Source organism: Chiroxiphia lanceolata, chromosome 1, assembly GCF_009829145.1.
Source record: "Chiroxiphia lanceolata isolate bChiLan1 chromosome 1, bChiLan1.pri, whole genome shotgun sequence".
Classification (NCBI taxonomy): Eukaryota; Metazoa; Chordata; class Aves; order Passeriformes; family Pipridae; genus Chiroxiphia; species Chiroxiphia lanceolata.
Genome location: NC_045637.1, coordinates 86,859,537 through 86,884,549, shown reverse-complemented (window position 1 = coordinate 86,884,549; position 25,013 = coordinate 86,859,537). Strand labels below are relative to the sequence as shown.

General features: G+C 44.2%; 2 protein-coding genes across 4 annotated transcripts in view; both read left to right on the top strand.

Moving 5' to 3' along the window:
• The first annotated feature begins 3,547 nt into the window (after positions 1–3,547).
• LOC116784665 (translation initiation factor IF-2-like) lies at positions 3,548–4,491 on the top strand. The gene has a single exon (XM_032683528.1). It carries the CDS (start codon positions 3,548–3,550, stop codon positions 4,463–4,465), a length of 918 nt encoding a protein of 305 aa, XP_032539419.1. The 3' UTR covers positions 4,466–4,491.
• A 286-nt stretch (positions 4,492–4,777) lies between these two features.
• Positions 4,778–25,013, top strand: part of SLC22A23 (solute carrier family 22 member 23) — a 113,163-nt gene continuing 92,927 nt past the window's right edge. For all 3 annotated transcript variants that reach the window (XM_032693333.1, XM_032693245.1, XM_032693186.1), the window contains exons 1-2: positions 4,778–5,336; positions 21,862–21,965. In XM_032693333.1, the coding sequence (XP_032549224.1) occupies positions 4,803–5,336; positions 21,862–21,965 (638 nt within the window). In that variant the 5' untranslated portion in view covers positions 4,778–4,802. The remainder of the gene's footprint in view (positions 5,337–21,861; positions 21,966–25,013) is intronic.

The window sequence follows — 25,013 nt, the reverse complement described above, 5'->3', positions numbered from 1 at the left end:
AAAAGGCAATGAAGCATACATCCCATAAGCCAATAAAATATAGCTAGGATTGTTGCTATGTGGAATGAGGTTGTTTCAAATTCCACATAAACCAGGAATTTATGCCAGGAGTTCTTCAAAGTACTGCAGCTGGCCTTTCAGGAATGTGAAAATGTTAACGCTAAGGGAACTTGATTTTTTTTTTCTTCCTTTCTGTAAACATAATGATATTTTTCTGGGTCCCGGCTTCAAACCCTCTGAGCTGCGGTGGGGTACTACTGATAGACAGGGTGCTCATTCTGCAACAGGAGGCTTGTTCTGCAATAGGGCAATCAAACTACTCCTGTCAGAGTAGGCCATATTCATCTTTTCTGTTCCTCCTCCCCAAACTGGTGAGGAACCAGGTTGTAATGATATGCAATTTTCCTAATATAACTCAGTGAAAGTGGAAAAAATAAGCCAAAAAGACATTGATTCATTATCTTCTGGAATGCAGCTTATCTTTTAAATGGTATCTTTCTGCATTCCAGTGAAGAGGTATCCCAAAGGTTCTGTGTCTTCTGAGGTCGAAGAGGCACTGTTGGAGAAACCTTGCTTCATCACAAAACATAGCTCCTCATGAAGCCTTGCTCAGGAGAGAGAGGCTTGCCTCTTAACTTCAGTATTTGCTTATGTGTAAGCTCCACCACACAGTTGGAATATTCCTTTCAAATATTTTTCATTTCCTCATTTAAACCAAAATCAATTTTCACAGGAATATATAAAAGCATTTCTGTTACTTGAAAGATATTTTTCCATGAAGTTTTGCTTCAGTCGTATTTATTTCATCAAAAATTTATTTCTTAGCTCCTAGAAATGCGTTTTCTTTCCTCTTTTGTCTCCAGCCTTCTTCTATGCAGAAACAGTCTCTCAACCATTACCGTTTCAAGGGTAGAACTCCTACTATGTAAAAATACGTAACTCCTAGGAATATGTTACCTTTGAAATATTTTAGTTCCAAACAAAAACTCAGGATGTAGGGGGAGCCTAGAAGAGGCGCTGGGGATGAAAATGTTTGATCGGCTTGAGTAAGGGTTGTAATGACTTGTTATGGGCTTTTCATTGTACTGTATAACTTTATATATAACTATATAACTCATTCACAGTAATCCTACTTACTGCTCCAAGGGTTCTTCTTTTCCTTCCCATCTCTTCCCAGTTTTCAATTCTTTGCTTTCTTCAGCCAAATTTCTCTTTCCTCAGAACTTCAACTTGAGACCTCTGCTCCCAAAGTTCTTTTCCCCTCAACATTTCACTTTGCCGATCTCAGGCCATGATGAGGCCTTTCCTCTCTGTGGAAAAAGACAACAAGTGGTAGCTAGGAGTTTCTAGAAGACCTGTCTATCCCAAATGATTCCATTGCAGAAGAAATCTGGGAATGTTAGGAAGCAGATGATTGGGCTAATCATGAGCTTACGAAAAGCAAGCACAGAGAAAGCAGATCAGGTTTCCATGGGGTGAGGTGCGGAAGTGCCGCTGCCAAGAACAGATAGGGACAAATACAAAAAAAGCCAATTCAACAGACAAAACTTAACTATCAAGAGCTTTGCAAGTAACAAGAAATTGTTTGGTGACTACATAAGTGGTAAGAAGACGTCAAAAGCTTTCTCTTATCAGAAAGAGAAAGCTGTTGCCTGATGCTGAGAAGACTAAGAGTGCTTAGGCATTCTTTGCACCAGCCTTGGCTAAAAGAGGCCACTTGTAATCAGGTGATTGACATAATACATATTAATGACAAGGGAATAAGGTTTCAGCCCAGACTGAGACAGAACTAGTTACAAGAGTACTTAGATAACTTAGAGGTGTTCAAACCAACAATCTGGTTGCACTTCATGCCAGGGTAGTGAAGGAAGTGGCTCAGACAGCATTGGAAACACTAGTGTTTATCTCTGAGAATTCAGAGATGACAGCCAAGGACCCTGCTGATGGAAATAGGCGAAATTGATACCTATCTTTAAGATGGCATTTGAAAATAAATAAGTAAACAAATAAAAAAATAGACCAGCCAGAATTTTTCCCCAGAAAGCATCTAGTACAAATGGACACACTACTTGTAAACAGATAGAAGGAAGCAATAAGATAAACAACTATTAACATGAACTTGTCAACAAGAAACTGGGACAAGCTGGCCAAATTTCCTTTGGCAGTGGAGGAACAGACCTTGGTATGGAAGAAAGGCCTGCACTCACCCGTGTCTTAGTTAGACTCTACACATGTGTTCATGAATAAGGGAGTTCAGTTTATTCAAAAAATTTAGGTAGTGGGTACAAAACTGTGGAAAGAGCCACCATCAGTGGCTTAGTAGCAAGCAGGTGGATTATAAACACAATTCCAAAGGCATCTGTCCTGGAATCTTTCATTAGCAGCCTTTGGAGCTGGCATTAATTGGGGAGTGACTGCTAACACATTGGAGGATGAAATAAGAATTCAAAACAATCCCATGAAGTTGCTTGGAAAGCACAGAACATGACTAAAAAGCAATTAGAGGAATTGTTTTTGGAGGCAGGGCTACCTCCTGCACACACAGATGCTGGGGCACTGCTCAGTGCAGGCTGCAGGCACCAGCTGAGGGGAAACTGGAGGAGAGGTGAGGGCAATTGGTGGCCAAAGAGACAGCAGTACAGGTGGACAAATTGCAGCTGGTCATCATAAAGAAAACATGGCACAGGGACACGATAGCAGCCATCAGATGTAAAAGGACACTGCAATGCAGAAAGAGGATACTTTCCTGGGCAGGGAGCAACACATTCACAATTCAGCAAGAAATCTTCAGACAGGAGGATAAAGTGTTGCCTGGGGAGGCTTTAGGGCCTCTTGGGTACTGTGTCCCTCTCAGAGCAGGACCAAGGGAAGCCCCACAAAAGGGATCCAGAGCTACCCTGAAGTAGTGTAGATAGGAAACTTTCTGGTGTCCTCTGTAAGACAAGGAGTTAAAAGGAGTAAGCTTGAAGGCATTAATGGTGTACAATTTGCTTGCAGAGGCCAGATCAAGTAAATGAAAATCCACCAACAACTTGCTCTTCCATTTATATTTGGCAGTGATGCCAGTCCTCTTCTAATGCACACAAGCATTTTCTGCTCACTAGCCATGTTCATGTGTACAAGCGTATATTGATCTGTTGTCTCTCTTTCCCTCCTTACAAAGGAAAAAATAACCCACACAGTTCAGTAATGCACGGCTGCGCTCCACGATGGAAATAGTGTGAGGCACTTACATGCAGAAGTAAATTTAGCTTAACATAAAAATAACCTTCGAAATAAAATTCGAAATGCCTGTTTTACAATTAACGTCAGGTGCTAATTTTTTTCTGATGTGACAGGCTGGTTGAAGCGATCCAGACACATCTTCTCGCAGCGCTCTAGGGCTCAGAAATGCCCTCGTCGCCTTTCGGTTCTTCCCTCCAAGTCTCGTCCTCTCTTCAGCCACCCACGATGCTCCTGCGGCTCGGCGGTGCGGTGCGCTCCCGCCCAGCCCGCTGCAGCCGCGCTGCGTTATTAAAGGCACACACACACCGTGTAAATAATTGATATGGAAACAGCGCGCTGCAGGAGCGGCTGCGCCTCCTCCTTCCCCCCCCGGCCCTGCCCACCCCACCCTGCCCCGTTTCGCCGGAGCGCAGCGCGGCCGCGGGCGGCGCGGAGCCCCGCGGGGCCGCCCCGCGCCCTCCCCGCCCCGCGGCGCCGTCCCGCCCCCGGCGGCGGCGGGTCCCTGGCGGGGGGCCGGGCCGGGCCGGCGGCGCGGCAGGAGCAGGTGCGGCCGCCCCGCACCGCGGGGGCGGAGCGGGGGGCGGTGGCGCCGGCGCCGGGGCTGGGCCGGCAGGTGGAGGCTGCCGGGAGGCGGAGGGCGAGGAGCCGGGCGGGTTTGCCTGCCCGCCTCCGGAGGTGCGGCCAGCGGCACGGCGCGGGGAGCGGGCTGCCGCGGGATGGCGCACGGCGGGCAGCGGCGGCGGTGGTGGTGGTGGTGTCCGCGTCCGCAGCCCGGGCCGCGGAGGGGCCGGCGGGGCCCCTTGCTGCAGAGCTAGATGCGCGGGACGCGGGGCTGCGACGGGTCGGCGGGGAGGTGCTGGAGGCTGCCGCCGCCGCTGCTGCCGCGGCCAGGGGGGAGCCCTTAGCTGTGCGGGAAGCGGGGAAGCCGTGTCGGGAGCTGTTATTTTCTTCTCCTCCTTCCTTTGCCTTCCCTCTTCTCCCTCCTCCCCCTCCTCACCAAAACCGGGAGAGGAGGCGTGTTCGGTGCCTTGCTGCACCGGTTTTGCTTGGTTTGTTGTTGCAGGGTTTCGTTCGCGGGGTGGTTGGGTTTTGTTGTTTTGTTTTTGCTTTTTTCCTCCTTTTTCATCTCCCCCGCCTTCTCCCTTCCTCTCTTTTGGCTCATTGCATGCTCGGATCCGGCTGGATCCTTCCTTTTATTTTCGGCTGTGCCTCTCGGAAGGGGGAGGGAGAGCTGGGATGAGTGCAGCTTGACGCACAGGCGAGGGGAGGGGGGGCACCGCCGGCAGTTGCAGCGGTTCGTGGCCGCAGGGTGCGGGTGAGGAAGGGAGCGAGCGAGGGGCTCGCTCGGTGCCTCCCCTTTTCTTCGCCCCTCTCCTTCCTTCCCTCCTTCCTCTCTCCTTCCCTCCCTCCCCCATCCGTCTCCTGCCGGGTCCGGCTGGGAGCGTGTGTGCAATATCTTACGTTGCAAGGTGTGTGTGTGTGTGTGTGTGCGCGCGCGGAGCAGAGGGAGGGAAGGACTCGCGAGGGAGCCGGGGCTGCCCCAGCTCCCCCCTATGTGAGCCTCCCCGGGCGGCTGGATGGCGATAGACCGGCGCCGTGAGACGGGCGGCGGGGGCCGTCCGCTGCCGGAGGAGAACGGCTCGGTGCCCGGGGCTGTGGGGGGGGACGCCGCCGCCCCCCCGGGGCCGCCCCCCGCCAACGCTGCCGGGGTCGAGATCCAGGCGGTGCCGGTGCCACCGCCCGCCGCCGCCTGCAGCCCGCTCCTCCTCGACTACGACGGCTCGGTGCTACCCTTCCTCGGAGGGCTGGGCGGCCGGTACCAGCGGACCCTGGTGCTGCTCACCTGGGTCCCGGCACTCGTCATCGGCTTCAGCAAGTTCTCGGACTCCTTCCTCTTGGATCAGCCCGACTTCTGGTGCCGGGAGGCGGACGGGCAGGGCAACTGGAGCGGGACCCTGGCGCCAATCCACGCCAACCACAGCGGCAACGGCAGCATCTTCCCCCCCCCGCCCGGGCTGCCAACCCCCGCGACGGGCAACGCCAGCGAGTGCGGCTGCCGCGAGTGGCACTACCGCATCAGAGCCGGCCTCGTCCAAAATGTCGTGAGCAAGGTGAGAAAGGCGACTTCTCTCGGCACCCCCCTCCCTCACCAGCCCTCACGGACCCCCTCGGCCCGACCCTGGCCTCCCTCGGCACCCCCTCTCTCCAGGACAAAGGGAGCAGCTGGACACGATGTGGATCTGTCCTTGCATGTTGCTGCCGGGTCAGTCAAGTCCCTGTGAGTTACCCTCCCACTAGGATTAGGTGAATCCCACGTCCCCGCAGTCCTTTCCCTCCCTGGGTGTCAAGTCATGCCGGGTGTCCATCGTGTGGGCTTGTACCTGGGCACTGGTTGTGGCTCTGGGTTGCAAAGTTACGTCCTGAAACGGGATCCTATGTGTCTCTTTGGGATCCTGGCAATGGTAGATGTCCTGCTGTCTCTGGACATGGGTGTCTGTGGGAAAGATGCTGAGGGCATGTGTCTCTAGTTAGTAAGAGGAAAGGGTTGCGAAGCAGACTGCAGTTGTAATATCACTGATCTTTGTGCATGTATCCTAAAGCAGCCCTACAAACCAAAAACCAGGTTGGTTTTTGGGGAAGCTGAAGAGATGGTGATGAGTGAAATAAGACAAAGTTCTACTGAATTCTTCTGCTTTTGTACTTGATAACTGTTTTGGCAGAGCAGTTAAAGAAGAAATGTCTCACACAAGTTGTTTTACTCCAGCAGCAGAAAGTGCACGCTGCTCTGTTTTGTGTTACCTCATGTAATGGCTAAAGTGGAAAATTTCTAATGAGGAGACTGTGCCGCTTTCTGCACTCACTTTCTATTTGCCGAGTAGCGCATGCAAAAAACCCGCCTTGCCTTTTCACCTGAAAACTCTTGCGTGTTTGCGGTATCAGCCCTGTGAAAACCCTGCTGGCTGTGAATGGGCCTTACTGATATAAACAGGCACCTGGAGCTCCTGGAAATGTAAAATGAAATGGTTACACCAGGGAAGTAGTTCCCTTAATCTCAAGATCCCCTCCTAAGATCAGCAAAAATTACTTCCTGCCTGGGAGCAGTGTTTTGGCTTAACTGTGTTTATCTAGTTGGGATAAGAAATGCAGAAACAAATGGATGACTGGCATGATCGTGCTTTGGTCAGCCAGCACACATTTGTATTGAATCATTGAAAATCATTTTGGTTTCTCTTTGTGTCCCTTGAAAGCGTGTGCAACCGGGAAAAAGCAGGTAAAGCAAATCCCTCAAAACCTTGAACCCAGAATGGATTAAAAAAAAAAAAAGTAACCCAGCTACAGTCCTTTCATGGGAAAAACACAGGTGCATGGTAGACATGAATGGTTTGTGATACATAAATGCATAATGATGTTAAATATTTAAGAGGGTCAGATTTTGTTCTGTTTATATCCAGAGACTGAGCTATTCATATGTTTGGGTGTTTAACACTGACTCGTTGCATGAAAAAATTATCTTGAAATATATCTTTTTAGTCTAAAATGTGAAAAATTTTTTTTTTAAAACTTTGAACCTTTTGAAGGTCATCATGAAGTTGGCCACAAAAGGTCGAGGGAGAGTTAGTTTGCTGTCTTGCATGCTCCTTTAAAAATAATAAAAGAAGTGTTCTTTGGAAGAACTTGTGGTAAAGGGCAGATCAATTTTAAGGGGTAAACAAACATTTTTGGCCCCTGCTGTCTTGTTTTCTATTAGAAAGAATAATAATAATCTTTTGAGACTATGGGTTTTTCCAGTGTGGAGTTTTTATTTTTATTGTATGCTTGCTTCCAAAAACTTGGCAGCTTTTTTGCTTTGATTTGTAATCCCATGTAATTATAATTAGGTTGTTTTCTTGGGGTCAGGATTCCTCCTTAGTTGGTGCTTTGGTTTTATTTTGGGGGTTTTCTGGGTGGGTGTTCTGTCTGTTTTTGTCCTAATGAAGAAAGAGAAGAAAAATTCAGATAGAACAACAGCATAGCTTGATTTGGACTTCCTTTCTTATCAACCCCCAGGAGCTCTGATACTGTGGGAGCACTTCTTGTAACTGCTGACTCCTCTTACATGCATCTCACTGTCCTCTGTAAGAAAGGGCTGCTCTGGTCGAATTCAAGAGACTGGATGTTCAGATGTTCCTTAACTCCCCTCAAAAATACATTTGTTTCTGTAATGTATTATGCAATGTTCTCATCTTTCTAAATAGAGTTTTATTAAATCTCAGTCTAATATACGCATCTGTGTAGTAGCCAGGGGTTATATTGAAATATCATAAAGAGAGCCAAAAGTATATTAATAAAAAATGTACTTTTGTTTGGCTAGTAAATTCTTTTGTACTTATCTTCAGCAGTCTGAGCTAATAGCTGTTGGATGCTCCATCATTGCTTTGTCTTCAGAAACAATGAAACAATTCTGGTTATTAAACACAAAGCATATTTGATATACATGCTCATGAGACATCTCCCTGCCCTCACTCTGTTTTCTTTGGGAGTGGGATAGCTGTCCTTAAACTGTGTTAAGTTCCACTGTCTCCATAGCCTCTCTCCTAGTGGCACCCTTCATTAGATGCTGTATCTCTGTCCAGGCTTTCTCTGCTCTCCCTTCCCTGATGCCCATTTTCTCCCAGCCTGTGTCGTACTTGGATTGAGGGAGTGGAGATCTTGCTGTTTCCAGCCCTGCTCAGTGCTTTGTTTAGCCCCACTTCTGAGTCTTTGCTGGAGCCAGGGGTGGCCTTGCACCTTCCTTGAAGACTGGCATTTCTGTGTTAGATGCTGCCATTATCCTGACCTCCTTGACTGAGTCACTGGGAATGGTGCTTTTTTTTAGTGCTGCCAGTCATTGGAACTGGAAATGGTAATAAAGGATGTAGTGCTTATTATTTAACACTGCTGAAATACATACGGGGAAGAGGTCAGATGCATAATTTAACCACAGGGATTCCAGTGGCCATGTTAAATCACCCTTCTGAGCTAATGTCCTGACTTGGCACATAAATCTTGAACTTCAGCTTGGTTTGTACATAAATTTCTTCCTTTAGCACTTGCAAGGCTTTTTCACTGCTAAATGCTTATTTAAAGATTTTCATCTATTCTTAACACAACATCACCATACTGCTATAAACAGAGTACACTGTCCAAAGGAGGGATGCTGAGAAATACACTTTTTTTTTGCCATGGAGAAACCTGAGATCTCATTTTACCAATTTGCACAGTGATACTTCTGGTAAATTATTAGCACTAACACAATGAGCAACATAATGACAACTAAATGACAATGACAACTAAACATGAAGCTTAGCAGGAAGTTGGAGTTTGTGCTCAGCAGGGACTTTTCTAACTCTCTCACTAATCTTTAGTGCCTGCATCTTCGGACCATCTGCAAATCCAGCTGTCATCTTGGGACAATATTTTCATGGAAGCTCTTAGTTACAGGATTCATGTTTTTTGGTTTTTTCCCCTCTGTTACTTGGATGGCCTGTCCTCTGTGTTTGATTGCGTTAAGTGAGGTTTTGTTGTTTGGCATGCTAATTTGTATAATGGATACCAAAAGCTGATGATGGGCAAGGACTGAGGCTTGATTAAATTGCAGAGGTTGATGGCACAGCATCCCTCTGTGTGCGCCCCCAACATTCCAGATCATTCCACCCCTTGGGGTTGGCATAGAGGGAAGCGGTTAGTTGAAGGCTGCGTTTTAATCACTCAGAGCGATTATGTAATAATATTTCATGTCTAGTCACAAGGGAATTCCTGTTGTGGCTGCTTTTATGCTCCAGATGCCTTGTTTTCCTGCAATGCTGTTCTCTTGGCTCTCAACTTCCCACTTGATTTGGGTTGAGTCATCTTCTTTCCAAAGCAACATGGCAATCATTTTACCTATTTACCACTGATTTGATCATTCTCATGCCAATTTGGCTCAGCCTCTAGCAAATTGTCCCTGCCAAAAAAGCGGAGCTTGAGCCAGGAGACCCAAGTGGTCCAGTAGTAGTGCTGTCTTGGTGTGAACTTGGAGTGCTCTTTGCTCCTGCTGAGGGAGATGTCTGTGACGTGTGAGTCTTTCTTTTCCTTGTTTTTATTGCAGTTCTGGCACTTTTCTGGGCACACCTTCAGCTGAATCACCTTCTCAACCTGGTAGAAAACTTTCTGTTTAAATATGTTTTTTATTATTTTTTTTCTGGGTGTTTTGCTGAGTTAATGAAGTGAAATTGCTCTGTGCAGTAACATGTGCCCTAGTCTGTGATATTGTCTTGTGTAATTATTGTAGGTATCTGCAAGTAGCCAGAAATACCACAGCAAACAAATTTCTTTGTGATAGTAGTGATGATAAATTGGTCACAGCTTGTAGAGTGATATTTCTTGGGGGTAGAGGATAAGTGTGCATTTCAAATGAACTTTCAGAGCATAGTTGTTAATTACTTTGAAGGGATCACTCTGACAAGGTCCTTCCCAAAATAAAAACTATGCCACCCTTATCTCCTCCCATTTGTGCCTATTTGTAACCTCATTTGTTTCTGCATATTCTCCAGTTGGCTGGTCTCTTCAAAGAGACTTCAGAAGTGCTGATGCTTCTCTTTTTTTTTTCCCTGCAACTGACAGGATTTGTCTTGTCAATGTTAGTTCCTGGCTGACTGGCTTCTGTCTAGTCCCAAATCAGTAAAAACATTGTGTTATTGTACCTACTGCAGTAGTTGGGGCAGAAGTGTCAAGACTGAAGCTAGTACATCACCTGTGCCCTTGCTTCCATTGGACAGATTGAAGGGGGTGTAGGGACTTGCAAGGCAGATACTTACAATGGGCAGAAAGCATTCTAAATGTCTTTGTAATTACTCTCTCAGCTCCTCATGGGTGCTGAAGAGGTCAACGAGTCCCTGTGGTCAGAGGTATCCAGAAATACTGGCAGACCAGAGCAAACTTCTACTACTATTTTTTTTTCCAGCCTTCCTCTGCTCTGGGAGAGATCCCAAGCTTTTTTTTTCCTCTTCCCTCTGCAAGTTAGCTGATAAAGAGTCAGTGGTTGCTGCTCTGAGCCCTTACAGACTTGAGAAATCTTCCTGTTAAAGAGAAAGCAAAGGGGACCTGCTGGCTTGTCCTGTTGCAGCTGTCCTGGGGCCTGCTCATACACATCGAGTGTGGTGGAGTCTCCCACTTATCAGGGCACTAGTGAACAACACCCTGAAACAATGGGGCGAGTTTCTGGCTAAGTGGCATGAAGGAAGGGGACAGCTGTTTCGGGAACAGTACCTGCAATTTCCCGGTGGTGAAGAAATGTCCTCTGCCTGAGAACAGGAAATAACCCGATGTTTGAGATAACCAAGTATGATATCACCAGACTACTTGTTTAGTGAGCTTAGATACTGGTTTTGTTTATTTGGAAGTGTTATGTACTGGCTAAAAATTCTTGAAGGAGTTGGTCTAGAAAACAGAGACTGGATTAAGACCAATACTAACATCGGAACTCATGTAGTCTTAGGTTATCTGTCTGGTAAGGATTCTTTTTACTAGAGGGGATGTACATAGAGTTCATGTTTATTATCACCCTTAAGATAAAGCATCTCAGTTACAGGAATCTGATTTCAGGCTACTGAAATAGTTTGTAAATAGTAAATAGTTTGTAGCATTGGTAGAACTAACAATGTCATCCACAAAGGTAATTCCATATTGAAATCTCTTGAAGACATTCTCAGCTTTCTGAGACTTGCTATTGAGCCGTTCATATGCGTAATTTTGTGTGTGTCAAACAATTGCCTTTTATTTTTTCCTCCCCCTGGATGGACGTGATATTTGAAATGGTTGGGGTTTTGTTTGATTTTGCTTCCACTTCCTAATACATCTCAGTCATTTAATTTAAATACCGACTCTGCCCATGTTGTGGCAGAAGTTGCAGGCTACAGTGAATATTTCCCAGCTGTTCAGGCTGTCTAAATCCAAATTTCTGAAGTGCACTAACAGTTTTATTGCTTCTCACCCTGGCTACACGAGTGTAATTCTAAAAGGTGACCTCATGGTTTTTTTTAAAGTGTTTGTCAAAGAGGAGGAACTGGCACTTAGGAAGGCATGTAATTTGGAGCCAGTTCTGATGGTGATGTTGAGATGAGGATTACAGGGCAGTCAAACATGAATGGGTTCATTTTTTAATGAAACAACATCTGGAATAGCACGAGATTTATGGTTTTCTTGAACTTAAAAACTTTTGGCCGTACTAATGGTGAAAAGTCTTAAATTAAAGTTTTCCAAATAAATTCTAGAGAGCTGCTAAATTTAGAAAATGCTGAACGAGATAGACTGCTTTTGTGTACCTCATCTTTTGTTTTCCCTGTCAGGCTGTTTGTTTCTGCCTAGTTTCCCCTCCACGCTACCTGGCATCCCTGCTTAGGACAGTTGCTCTCCCTCCCTTTCATACTCCTTCCTCCTCCTGCTCTTCTGCAGCACAGCCAGGCTGGCACTGGCTTACCCACAAGTAACTGTGGAATTAATTAGGCTGAGATCTTGCTATAGAACAAAGGACTGGGGTCTGCTTGCAGACAATATGTGGAAGATCAGAGTAACCTGTCATAGAATATGCTGCAGCTTTGCAGCAGTGCTGAGTGTTTAGTTCTGGCACTGGATTCCCTCAAAGCCGCTTCTCTTGGGCTGCGGTCACTTCACTCAAATGTGTGCCTAGCTCTCATAGTGTAATTTATATTTTTTTTCCAGTAGACTTTCGACAGCAGGTGACTTTGTGTGTGTTCTGAATTCCCTTTTAAAGGCAAGGAGGAAGGAGGGAGAAAGGAGTTTCAACACCCTTTCAGGCCACATCATTAGAGGTCTCCAGGCAAACCCCATGTCAGTGTCTGATAACCACCCAGCACTATACTAGAGCTGCACCGGTCTGGGCCCGGTGTGGATGCTGGGGAGCCTGCCCTCCCCACCAGCCTGTAAAACCTGGCAGACAGCAATGATTAATGTGTATGCTGAGTAGTTCCCACCGATCTGGGCCATATTGTACCTGCTGGCAACACACAATAGGTCTGTGCCTATTCCCACCTGGTGGGAGGTGGATCAGTGCTGTGTTTGGTGCGACTGGTGCATTTGGGGTGGGGGGGGAGGGAACTCCTGTCTATCCTGTGAGCTGATGAGGCAAGGGTAAATGTGCTCTGGGGATGATGTGCTGTGTAGGAAAATTCGATGTAATAGTGCCTTGTACTACACAATTTTTTTTCCCCTTATAATCTGGGAGAGCCCCAATTGCCAGTTGTTATGCTGAAACACAAGAACAAAAGATTAGATAACCGAATGTATCCTGATACTCATTTCTGGGATGCCTATCTAGATCCACAAGGAGGAAAACTCCTTGTGGATCAGGAATGCTACTTGTGAGATCCAGGGAAGTGGTGTGTTCTCCTTCTCCAGCAGCATGTGATTTATAGTTACTCTTGTGTGTTGTTTTCAGAGCAGGGTGGTCTGATTCCCTAGAAGAGGTTCTTTTCATCCAGGCAGTAGTGGAGGAATTAATTTTCGCCCAAGTACTGTCTCTCTGCTACTCTGCAGCTCTCTGGAGCTGCCTGGTCTCCCCATGGCCTCTAGGTCAAAGTCCACGAACATTTAGTGTTGCAATGTTCACCCTGCAAATATTATTAAGGATAGGGACTGCAAATTAAACTGTAAGACCTTTTCCCTGCTATGTCTTCCAGTGCAGTGTAAAACATGGTCTGCCTGAACAATACAAGCTTGACAGACCAGTTTCATATTCTGATTTGTAAAACAGGTGAAATATTTTTTTCTTTCTTCCTTACCCTTAATATTTATTTAGGTCTGAATTAATGCCGGACCCCGGGGTTTTTTTATTCCTCTGCCTCTCCTTTTCTTCTTGCCTGAGTTGCAATAGCTGTAGTCTGCAAATGATGAGAGGGCAGGGTCATGGCAGCAATTGCATGTCAAAGTTAAGGTGTCCGATCTTTTTATCTACAATGGCAAGTATTTCTCATGAGGAATTACTTTCTCCTCTTGTCTACTGCTTCACCCTTCTCCATTTCAGAGTTTTATGCCATGCTTGACATTTTCATTTTTTTCCCCCTGGTTTTAAAAAGACCCAACAAGATAGTAAGCTGGGTTATGCCATGTCAGCCCTCTCAAGGTGGCAGCCTACAGCATGTTTTGAGCATGGTTGTTTTGGTAGGCTGAAAAACACCAGTTCACAAAGTGTTAACTTATTTTTGATAATGAGATGATAACAAATGTTAATATTTAACTACACTGTTGGGTTTTTTTTTAGATGTAGCTTCTATTTACAGCGCTTAGACCTGTTCTAAATACAAATTTGATAGCTACTTTAACTTTTTTAGTTTAGTTGCAAAGCAGCACGTACATTGTTCAGAATAAAGGTGGTGGTCAGCGGAAAACTGGGAAATGGCACTCAAATACCATTTTTCAGTGTGTGTCTCAGTCCTAGCGATGGGTGCGGTTACTCATGGTCTTCATGCAGCCAGAGGGACATGAACAGCTACAAGGTCTTATAGCAAAGACTGGGTTTTACATTAAAATCAGTTTTGTGGCAATGTCTCCTAATCATGTCAGAATAGTGTAGAAAAGATCCTTAATTGCAGCACAGAGATGTAAAAGAGATACTGAAATATCCTGATGCTGCTCTCTGGAAAATTATGAATATACTGTTATGAATAGAGTATTCAGGGAAGCTGCAAGCAAGATCTTGTATCTCCCAACCCTTTGATGTTAGCTGACATTATGCAGTTGGGATAAGCAAAGCAGATAACATCAGCTGAGAAACAAGTTAGTTGACTAATCTGTGGAGGGCAAGGCTGGAAAAGATCTAAATGTCTCAGAATAAAGGGAACTCCTACTGAAAATAAAAGAAGTAGTGATGGAGAAGTGGGTGGTACCTGGATGCTACTAAAGTTGATTTAATCATGTTAAGTATTCAGAAGAATGTCATATGATTAACAAATCATATTTTAATTGTTAGCATATTAGCAATGATTATTTACTTAGCAAACTTCCTTCTTCCCTCTCCCAGTGGGGAAAAGAAAGAGAGCAAAGTTGGAATAGAAGAGCTAATTGCCCCTGATTAAAGTATGAAGTTGAAGGATAGATGAAACTTTTCCAGTTTTGCAGTGTTTCAGATGCTATCTCATTATCTTGGGATTTTGGTGATGTACTTTGTGGATAGCTTGGAGAGTCTTTTTTGCTTATGGCATAGACTAAGCAATAATTTAGTGCAGAATGTTAAATCTTTTCCAAGTTAGTTTACTGGCTCTGAAATGAAGTCAGTCTGTGTCCTTTTGCATATTTGAAGTGTTGGGCTTGTTTTGTGATTGCAGTGGTTTTTGAGCCATTTCATCACACTGGAGAGATGGCTCTTAAAAGTGAGCCATGACTGAAAGGCCTTAGAAAGGCCTTTCTGCTTCTTTGGGGCAAATGGAGCCATGCACATGCTGTATGTCCCTGTGGGGCATAGTGGGGACAGCCTGTTTACCCTGAGGTAATTATTATAAGAGGCAATGTGCCTCTGCCTCTCCAGTTGCAAACAGCTTGATGCAATCTGTCTTAGGTATCCCATTATCATGACAGAGTTGAAGTTTGTAAACCAGGAGGAAGTGCCATGTCTTATATCAGTGTTAATGCAGTGATGTGTGGCATTGAGCCTGTGTGCTTTATTTTTAAAGCTGAAATACCAGGCTTAAGAAATATGCACCTAAAAAGCTAATGCAGAAATTTCACAGCAGTCATGTGTATCAGAAAATGCAGTTTTGAAGGATGTGTTTCAGCAACTTAAACTACATTAAACTTAAGAAACCATTAAGGAAACTTGTGAAGTCCATGGTTATGCAGTCCAGTACTATTTTGCGGGGTTGGAAGCTGTTTTCATAGGTTAATGAAACTGCTTTCATACTATGCTGCACAATCTAATTATATCTTTCTTGGAAGACAGCTAAGCATGTGTCCTCTGGCTCACATGCCTCTCCTCTTTTTCTCTCCCCACTCCTCTGCCTCCCCATGTCCCCAGAAACTTTGTGGTAGTAGTCAAAAGTAGTTTCTTTGCGTTACTTTTCAAATGGTGCGTTGCCCAGATGGTTGGTCATGTCTATAGTTAAAGCAACCTGACCACTTACTTCTATGACCTTGTGTTCAGTGATCACAAGTGATTTTTCTGGGCTGCAGCTTTCCTTGCCAGGTGTCTGTCATGGTCAGAAGTGGATTACTGGTTTCTGAGAATGAAAAGTGAAGAAAATGTTGTTTCCACTGCAAGAAAAACAAATTGGATAAGAAGCTGAACAAAACAAACCCTTGCATCTGTTGAGTTAGTAAGCTCTCTAGTGTATGAGAATAGGGCCCCCAGGTTTGTTGGGAATGGGAAGAAGGCAGATGTTGAGCTAAAGGTGATACTCTGGTACAAAAAAAATCTCTGTTGACAGTAAAAGTTCTTGCAAGTTCGGATGATTATAAACTTCTCAAAATACCAGTGTGTACTTGCTCAGTAAAAATTTGGTTTTGAAGTATTTATCTTTAAGGTTCTAAGCACTTAGGCACCAGTCAAAGCTTTTCAGCAAAAGCATCCACTTATGATAAAGCTGAACTGTGTTACATGTACTTAGCTCTTGGAGGTCTAGCATCACACAGAGAGGAAGTAGCTTGAAAGTCAGGTGTTGACTGTGTATTGGGTTGAGGCATTCAAGCGTAGGTGGTGTAGGCTTATTTGAGTGGCTGTTCAAAGAAAACAAACAACAAAACCCTCTCAATAGCTGGTTTGTTGTTTTTCTTGTGTGTTGTGTTTTTAATGACTCTTCTGGTTTCCAGTTCACTTGTGTCTGATTAAAAACATAAGGAAAGATGTAGTTTGGAGATGTTTGGTTCTGAATGTGACTGGTAAAAGAAAGAGCAAATCATTAATTTTTATACCTTCTCAAGTCTTCAAGGATTGTTACTTTTAGTTTTTTACTCTACTTAACGTCCTCATTTTGAAATGTGACCTTCTTGATACTTCCACCTAGCTGGTTGTACTGATGGTCAAAAAATGCCGTGTGTTCTCAAGAACATTTTATTGACACTTAAAATACAGATCAGGGAGTGCTTTGCCCAGCTGTGACCTGAAGGAAGAGGCATCCTTACTCTGAACGTTAAATAGTTTAAATACGCTGATGTTGCCATGGCTGAGGTGTTGCCATGGCGGTTTTACTACCACAGAGATGCCTGTGGTAGTAAAACCGCCCCAGCTTTAGGTGTTGCAATTGGGCTGGCACATCCCTCTGGGAAGCTTCTTCTGCAACCTCTTTAGTGTGGTTTTACTGCACAGTTATTTTCTGTAGAGTTGGGTATCACACCGCTTTCTGGAACTCGTGCACTTTCCTTAACATTAAATGCAGCCACAGTGTCATCTTTGGCCAGCAGCTGAGAAGGGGAGGAGAGAAATGTCCTGTGGCAGTCTGGATGGAAATTTTGCTACAGTGATCTCCTGTGTCTTTAACTAGGAGTGTTACTCAAATTGTTTAGTACTGGGAGGAGGCATTAGTGCTAGGTAGAAGTACTAACTTCTTTGCTTTTCTGTTTGTTTTGGGGTTTGTTTACAGTGCTTCATCTGCTGACTTTGAGATTTTCCTCCAGAAATAAGTACCTGGAGACTGCCCTGCCTTTTTTAATGTATCTTATATGAGAAGCATAACTTTATTTTTTTACTATTTTATTCTTTTTAAAAACAACTTTGGTTTGTTTTTTTAATAAGAATGCTCTAAGAGAATCTGAAAGCATCATAAATTTTAAGTCTCACTAGGTAAGGTATTTACATAGAAGATGGATTCTAGTGCTGTGTGGGGTAAATTGACGGGGTTTAGTTATAAAAAGATGGAGCAGGAAGGAGAAGAACAAAGAAACATGAGAACCAACACACCTCAGTGACAAATGATAGATTCTTATTTTCATTTATTCGTCTTAAAATCATTATCTAATGTGCAGGCAAGCTGGTGGCTTTTCCCCAGGCAGGGGGGACTTTGGGACTGCTGTGGTAAGCTGTGGCATACGTGACTGATATGCAGAGGCTGGGGCTACCACAGGGAGGCTTTTACCCAAGGGGTTGAGAGACCACATACAGTGTCTGGGACATGTTACCTGCGTTGGGAAGAGTCTGTGAAGGCCAGCACAGCAGCCAGGTGCTCTCTGGCTGGGGAAAGACCAAGGGTGCAGCTTCGTGCCCGGCTTAGGGCCTTCCAAGGCAGCAGCACTGGTGATCCTTTGGTGTCCTCTTGCTGAAACCACTGCAGAGAGCAGTCACGGCAGAGCTACCACCCACCTGCAGACCGTTTAGGAGAGGGCAGGCTTTCTTTCAGCAGCAATCTGGGCATGAATTGTTGGAAACAGACTGTGAACCCACAGTGTGGCAAGAGTGTGTGTGTCTAGTTCCCCTCCCGTGGGCTTTTTGTGCCAGACTCCGAGCAAGCATTGTACTAGAGCATCTCTCCTGTCTTATTGCTTCTTTTTAGGACAGAAGAGTCTACATTGCACTTTTTTGTGTTGTCAGGGTGAAGGTAGAAACCAAATCCTCGGTAGACATGTTACTATGACCTTTTAGCAGTGGGTATTCAGTGTGCTTAGATGCCACAGCCAGCCTCTGGAGGACGAGGACTTGCGGCAGCTTGTGTTTGTAGTTACAAACTTTGCATTTGTGACTTTGTAACTTCATTGCAAATACTGACTCACTGCATGAAACCTGTCCGGATTTTCACCCCTTGTAAAGAGTTACAGAATGGTTACTGTTTGGTTGCATTACCTTTTGCCAGGTGCTTTCCCGAGCAACTCATATTTTAAATAGTCCTCCATCTTGATTGTGAAGCATAGTGAGTCACAGCATGGGTGGTGACTCACTGATACCCGTTAAACATTAGGATCCTTAAGGTGTGATTCCTTAAGCTTTGACAAAAAAAATGCTGTCACAACATGAAAAAACCCCACTTGCAATATATTGCACATCTGCATAGGCGGCAAATTCTCTACAATGTACCTTTTCCACCAGCATATATGCGGTTATTTTTGTTTTGGCATAACAATACAGTCCTTTTTCTTTAGCAAGTCGTTTATCTGATCTCTTGTATTAGGATGATGGATGGAGGACAGAAAGACAGGGGCACACAGAGAAATCCCAGAGAAAGTTTAGCAGCATCCTTCCCTTAGGCTTGGCACTGTTAACTCCTGAGTGGGACACCAGGGAATTCAGCCAGAGCAGTTAGGGGATTTTAATGGTCTCCTGCTTGTAACAGATTAAACTACCTCTTGCAAGAGGTGGTAGAGAATTACTACCCAGTCTCCAGCCAAAACAACCTCCCAGTGCAGATTTACTTGGAGTACCAGTTGAACTGCCAGTCATCAGCACTGCCCACCCCAGTCTTTTGTTCTGCAGGGACATGGAAACCCATCACTCCTTTCTTTGTGGAGCAAACCTGAGTGTCATCTTTGCAGAATGAAACTACCAGCACTTGGAGCAGGACCTGCCATGGCTCTGGGCACAGCTGTGCCATGTGGGCACATGACAAATAAGTTCTGCTCTGCTGAGCCCAGGTGTATATAAGGGGAGAGCCAGCACTGTTGCTGTGTAATAGTTCCTGCTGTATTTCTAGCTCTTCAAAGCTGAGGTTTTTCCATGTGGATGGGAAGGGGCAACACAGGTCTCTGGCAAAATTTCTGCGTTTTCAGCATGATGAAACCTTACTGGTTTGCTCTGCTGCTGTGTTAAGATGGGTAGGGACGATATGCTAGCTATTAAATATGTATTTTGTCCTATTAATGTCATCTTTACCTGAGGCTGCTTTTGACTGTAGCATCCATTTTTCTTCTGTCCTCTCTCCTTATTCTCTTTGCAAGTTGAATGCCCTGGTGACACCTACCACTGTCGTGCCAAATTTATTTTGGGTAACTGCTTCATGGTGACCTCTCTGTGGTTTGTGACAGCTGCCAGAGGAGAAACCAGGATATACTTGAGCTCTTAGTACAGAGCGAGTAATTTGGGGTCATGGCAGATTCTCTGGAATTTTTTGTTAAAGCAACTGTTGATATATTTCACCATTTCCCAATTTACAAGTTTGGAGGGTTTTGCAGAGGGAGAGGTTTCAGGAAGGTCAGGGGCTGCCTGGTCTGCTAGCACCCGCATTAGACTGCCTGTGTGGGCTTGGGGGATCTGCTGTGATTTCTGCCGGCCTGCAGAGCGAGTGCTTAACCAAGGGCAGGGAAGGGCCAGATGCAGGGTTTGCAAGGAAATAAGTGTTCTTATTGTCAGAGCAGCTGGGGAGTTGGACAATAGCCTTAAAAACAAACAAACAAAGGATGACTTGCAGATAAGTTATCGAGAGGAGTGGGTGTATTTTGGGCACCACTGAAGGACAAGCTGATACATTGACTTTTCTTCTGCTTTTAAACTCTTACTTTGTGTGCCAGCGTGCCAGAGGGGTTTGACGTCTATTGTCCTGGCCTGAAATTTAACAACAGTCCTTGAGATTTTGGCTCTTCCAAACATGAGCCTTTACCTATGTGTAATGTGGCACTGCACATTCTCTACCATGGGCTTGTGTGAGGGCCAGCTACCTTTGGTTAGCAATGGCAAGCTTTGAAAATGGAAAGACGCCAGGGTATCTCTTTTTTCTTTTTGCACTTGGAGGACACTACTGTTCCTCTGACATCAATAAATTTAAAAATTAATTATTGAATTTTAAAATGTGTGCTTGTATAAATATGACTATCTTTAATAAATTGAATTTGTTCTCTACAAACAAAAATGATTTTTCATTTTCAAGTAGCATATACACCTTCTGGATTGTGAAAATGAAGCTGGAGCATTTTAAAGCCTGCCTGGAGCTCAGATATATTTCTTGAGTTTTGTTTTGTTTTCAGCTTGTCTGGGCAGATATTTTTATTTGCTAGCTGGAAATTGGTTCTAGAGTTGCAAGTATTGGTAATTGCATTTCCTCCACTTGCTCCTGAAAAGTCAAGGTTTTTGAAGAGCAATTCTCACTGCCTTGCTGAGCTGTTTGCTGCAAATAATTCATAGCTGTTTGGTGGAAAAAATCCTAAACTACTTGTTTATGGTTCTTTAGTGCCTTCAGTCTGTAGGGTGGAAGATGACGTGTATGTCCCAACTTGTACAGATCAGTGCAGTGGAGAACTCAAAAATACATTTAACTTAAACAAAAAGCCTGATCCTGAGAGCTGGCATGTTTCTTTTGGCCACAAAATTGTTTTACCTCTTGGTGACATGGTATATTGTAGTGAGGACATCGCTGATGTTGAACTAGAGGGCTGAGTCTTGCCTTATTTGTGGAAGGGCTGTGCGTCATGGAATTGTGCAGTGCACCTAATTGAACTGTTTTGAGGGAAGCTCTTTTTGAAGCTGCATCTAACTTTTAAAAATAAATTGCGTACTTCTACTTTGTGTTTTTGGCTATGAAACTTCAGTTCGTGGTGTCAGGAGGGCTGCTACTATTATATTACACACAAACAGCCATTTATTCTACAAAGTTTCAATTCTAGAGTATCTGACTCTCCAAAGTTAGCTGTACTTATTTGTCATGAAATGTGTATAGCTCCCATTACCATCAATATTTGAGTGCCTCACAAACCGCAAACAAACCTATCTTCTTATATTTATTCAAGGGTATAATAGTAAGTATCCACACTTTACACATAAGAGAGATTAAGTTACATCTCTGAGGGCAATGAAGTTGTTGGGCTAAAGCCAGGAATGCAGTCTGGTTCTTCTGGTTTCCTCTGCCTAGAAGGAAAATGTCTTGGAGTTTAGGGAAGCCTCACTAGAAACCTTGTTTTTCCTATCTTTCTCATGGGAATGAGGCAGTACCCTAATGACTAATTGCCTGAAATGGTTCATTTCCCCTTCTTTTGGACAGAAAGGTTAATTTCAGTTTTAGGCATAGCTTTATTGTGGAGGTTCTGAACCTGTCTGGTCTCTGAGCTATGAAATGTCACCATGAGGACTGCTGTCCCAAGAAGTTGCATGGCTGTGCTGGGATCTCCAGCTGCCCTGTCTGGCTCCATGCCAGGACTTGTCTTGACAAGCTGTGCCTTTGTTTAGTCTTCATCCCCCTTCCACCACCTGGGGAAATCAAGATGCTTTTCTGAAAACAAAAGAATCCTGACACTGAGAGCCTGAAGCTAATGGCCATCAGGGTCTGTGGCAAAGCAGCTGTTTTTCCCTATGTTTCCAAGCAACTCTGAGGATATCAGCCGGAGCACTTGCTCTTAAATTGTCAGGCTTACTGCTGGTGGGCTTCATGGGGCTCTGATAATGGGTGTCTGGGGCTGCAATGACAGTGAGATGCTTCAGCTGCAGCAGTATTGCCAATGTCAGATGGAGATATCCCCTTAGGCTAAACTCGTGTGACCTGGAGAGGGGGAGACTTAAGTGTTGGATACCGTCATCTTACAATTAAGGGTCTGATAAAACTCACTGAAGTAAATGAGTCTTTAATTTGCTTGACTTGAGGGGGAAAGCTTTCCTCTGCTGTTTCCTTGCACTTGTGTTAGGACTGACATTTGGAAGAAGCTCTGCACTGATATTACTATGTTAAAACACATCTGAGTAACTAATTTATTTCAGTTTATCTGTCTCTTTTTTTCTTCCAGTGGGATCTTGTTTGTGATTCTGCCTGGAAAGTCCACATTGCTAAATTTTCCCTGCTTGTAGGATTAATCTTCGGTCACTTAATAACAGGATGTATAGCTGACTGGTAAGTGAAAAATTCTTTAATGCAATGTAACTACAAATAAGTAACAGTATAAACTATTGTTTTGATTGTCTTCTACTTTATATTCATGAAGAACCTTTGCATAATGATTTCTCAGGTTCTGAAAGAACCATGATGGACAAACAGTTTAAAACTGTTTTAATTGTTTGAACCTGAGTAATTTATATCAAGGTAAATAACACAGACTCTTCTCTATTTGGCTTAGCTATTTCCTGCTGACACAACTTATTACAGCTGTAAAGCTAGTACAGAATTGAGTATTTTCTAATTATACAAGTGAAGCCTTTAGTTTAGGGTTTTCTTTTGCTTAAATAAGAAGTAAGGCCAAAAGAAATTGGAAGCGGCATTGATTTCACTGAAAACGTGACTAATGTAATGTCAGCCTTGTGCTTACACAGTATCTTTCAGTGAGTTGAAGGCTGTCTTTTGCAAACTTTTCCCTTGTTCTTCTTTTAAAGTTCTTGTTAAGCAAACATTTTGATGTAGTGTTAAGGATTTGCTGACTAATGTCGTGCTAGTATTGGGATATTAAACTTAAAAGAGTAGACTGCAATTCTTTAAACTGCTATAGTTAAAGGTGTTATTGGATACCCCAATTATGCTGAGGATTCAGCTTTTATTTTAGAAAATGGTCTTGTAGTGTAGAAGAGGGGAAAGAAAAATTAAAGGGATGACTCAAGTGATTTCAGTGGAAACTTGCAGCATCTGAAGCAATAGCTCTATGATGCTGTCCCAGTCATTTCAGTGGCTTCTAGCACAGTTGCCAATGTTGGTGCTTTAAATGGTCCCAAGTTAACTCTTTTGCCATTAACTAGAACAGGAAAGGAAGAAGAGTTGCCTGTTAGGGAAATCTTATAAAGCCTCAGCAACTCACCAGTCAGCTGGGAGAGAAAAGGCCCCCTGCAGCTGTGCAGTAATTTGGATCAAGCATTCCTAGTGAAATTGCATCTTAATTCTTGAATAGTCACTGAAAGTTCTTGGGCAAGCAAGGAATCATGACTTTTCAGTGAAATAGGGAACATGCATGAAATACAGTTGAATTTGATTAAAATACCACAGTAAAACGGGGCTCTAAAAACTCATAGCAAGTATAGAGGGGAAATGAATGAGGGATCTTGCTTGGCTTTCCTAAAAAGGAATCAGTGTGGAGAAAGCAGACTTATTACCAAGTTAGGAAAGTGGTGCTATAATTGACAAATAAGCCACAAATAAGTGAACCACTTGTTGCCTAAGGCACTGGCTTTGAGAGAGAATTGCAGTAAGCAGGTTTAATAGCTCTCTGCTACCAAAAGGAGCATTCTGTGCTTCCATCCATTTCTGTCCCCAGCGTGTACTTTGCGCTGCCACATGAGTTTGTTGGACCCCTCTGCGAGCTGCTTAGCTGAGCTAATGCAGCATAAAATTACCCTAATTTTAAAATACCTAGAAATGTCTAGTGAGTTTACGAGAATCTGGCTTCCAGCTGTGGTGCAAAGGAGAAACAGGGTAATATGGTGGCTGGAGGGAACAGTGACCCTTTTGTGGGTGACCAGAATGGACACAGTTTGCTGCTACCAAAGCTAGTCCTCACACTCCTGTTCAGTGCCTGTTGCCAGCTGATGTACCTAACCCAGCAGGGCTCCTGTGCTGGATAGTCTTTTCGTCATTTAGCAGTAGCATTTGGGAACTGGTAAAAGAACACCTAGATGGAATTTACTTTGCTGTTTAATCACAGCTTCAATTTCTGCAAAGGTGGAGAGTTGTGTGGAGAGATGGATACAAAGGGAATTGTACGGATTGTACCTGTAGAAAGAGAAAATTAAGTAAAAAAAGGATGTCAGTCCCAAGCAAGAGCAGAGGCGATTAAAAAGAGTAATGTATAAGAAGTGTTACAAAATTTCAAAATCTGTTCTCATTTCACTTATATGCTGCTCTCCAGTGTAGATAATTAGAAGATGCTTTGGGTTTTTTTAACCACTAGGGGTTTTGCTTTTCCTTTTTGAAAGAAGGTTTTAAAGGTGTACAAAGCAAAGGCATAGAGTGTATTAAGGCAATTTGCTAAGTAAAGTGAGTGCTCTCTGTTCAAAATACAGTTGGTGTGCATGCTGGGATAGCTCTGTGTGGAAAATCTATAGGAGGAAAGTCTGTAAACATGCTCAGATATGTGAAGACCGACTGTGTCCAGCGCCTGAATAAGTTACTTGTTCCACAAGCAAAGTGCTGCTGGCAATTTCACCAGCTCCAGACTGAGGTTTGTGTGGAAGGCTTCCTTCTGGAGCAGGTGGGCTTGGTGTTCATGTAGCATCAAGACAGTAGGTCGGTGCCTCTCACTGTCCTATAGTGCCCCTGCTTTGCCCCTGCTCTGATGCTTTTTGAAGCCTTTATGTTAGTTCAAGTCCCAAAAGCAAGAGAGAGCCTGCAAAGAATGTCATGGGAAGAGCAATTTGATCAGCTGCAACAGCAAGGTACATGCGTAGGAGCATGGGAAGAAGAGGTCTTGTCCTCAGACCGTTCACTCTTCCCCTGTGGTGCAACTCTGACATTAGGAATATCTTTTTGATGTATTTGCTTATCACACTGTGTGGGTTGCAGATTCTTCAAAAGCCTGGGGTTGCTTGTATCCCTAGTTATTTACCTGTGCAGGCAGCATTTAGCATTTGATCTAGATAATAGCATGCAGTGTAGGCTGAGACTTCCGTGATACAGAAATCTCTCTCTGGAACAGTTTGGATGGCAGCAGATAGCATCCTGGGGCTGTTTTACCAGCGAAATTGTGTATGGTTTAATTTCTCACAAGCATTTCCATGTACTGTTAGATAATTCTGTCTGCATATAAAAGGCTTTTTTTATGCTCTAAGACACCGTCCTGTCAAAACACTGCTGGATCACCAAATCTATGGCTGATAGCTGCCCTGGAGCTTTGTTTTTTGAGAAGTGTGCTGCATGCCGTGGAGAAGAACACTAGTTTTGTGTTTGTGAGGACATGCCTCCTACCAGAGGGCTTACCTGGCCTCAGTTGGCTTTCACAGGCCCAGGAGGCCCTTCGATTTT

What these genes read in the sequence shown, in the direction of transcription:
- LOC116784665 (XM_032683528.1), top strand. Translation starts at nt 3,548, where the DNA reads ATGGAAACAGCGCGCTGCAGGAGCGGCTGCGCCTCCTCCTTCCCCCCC.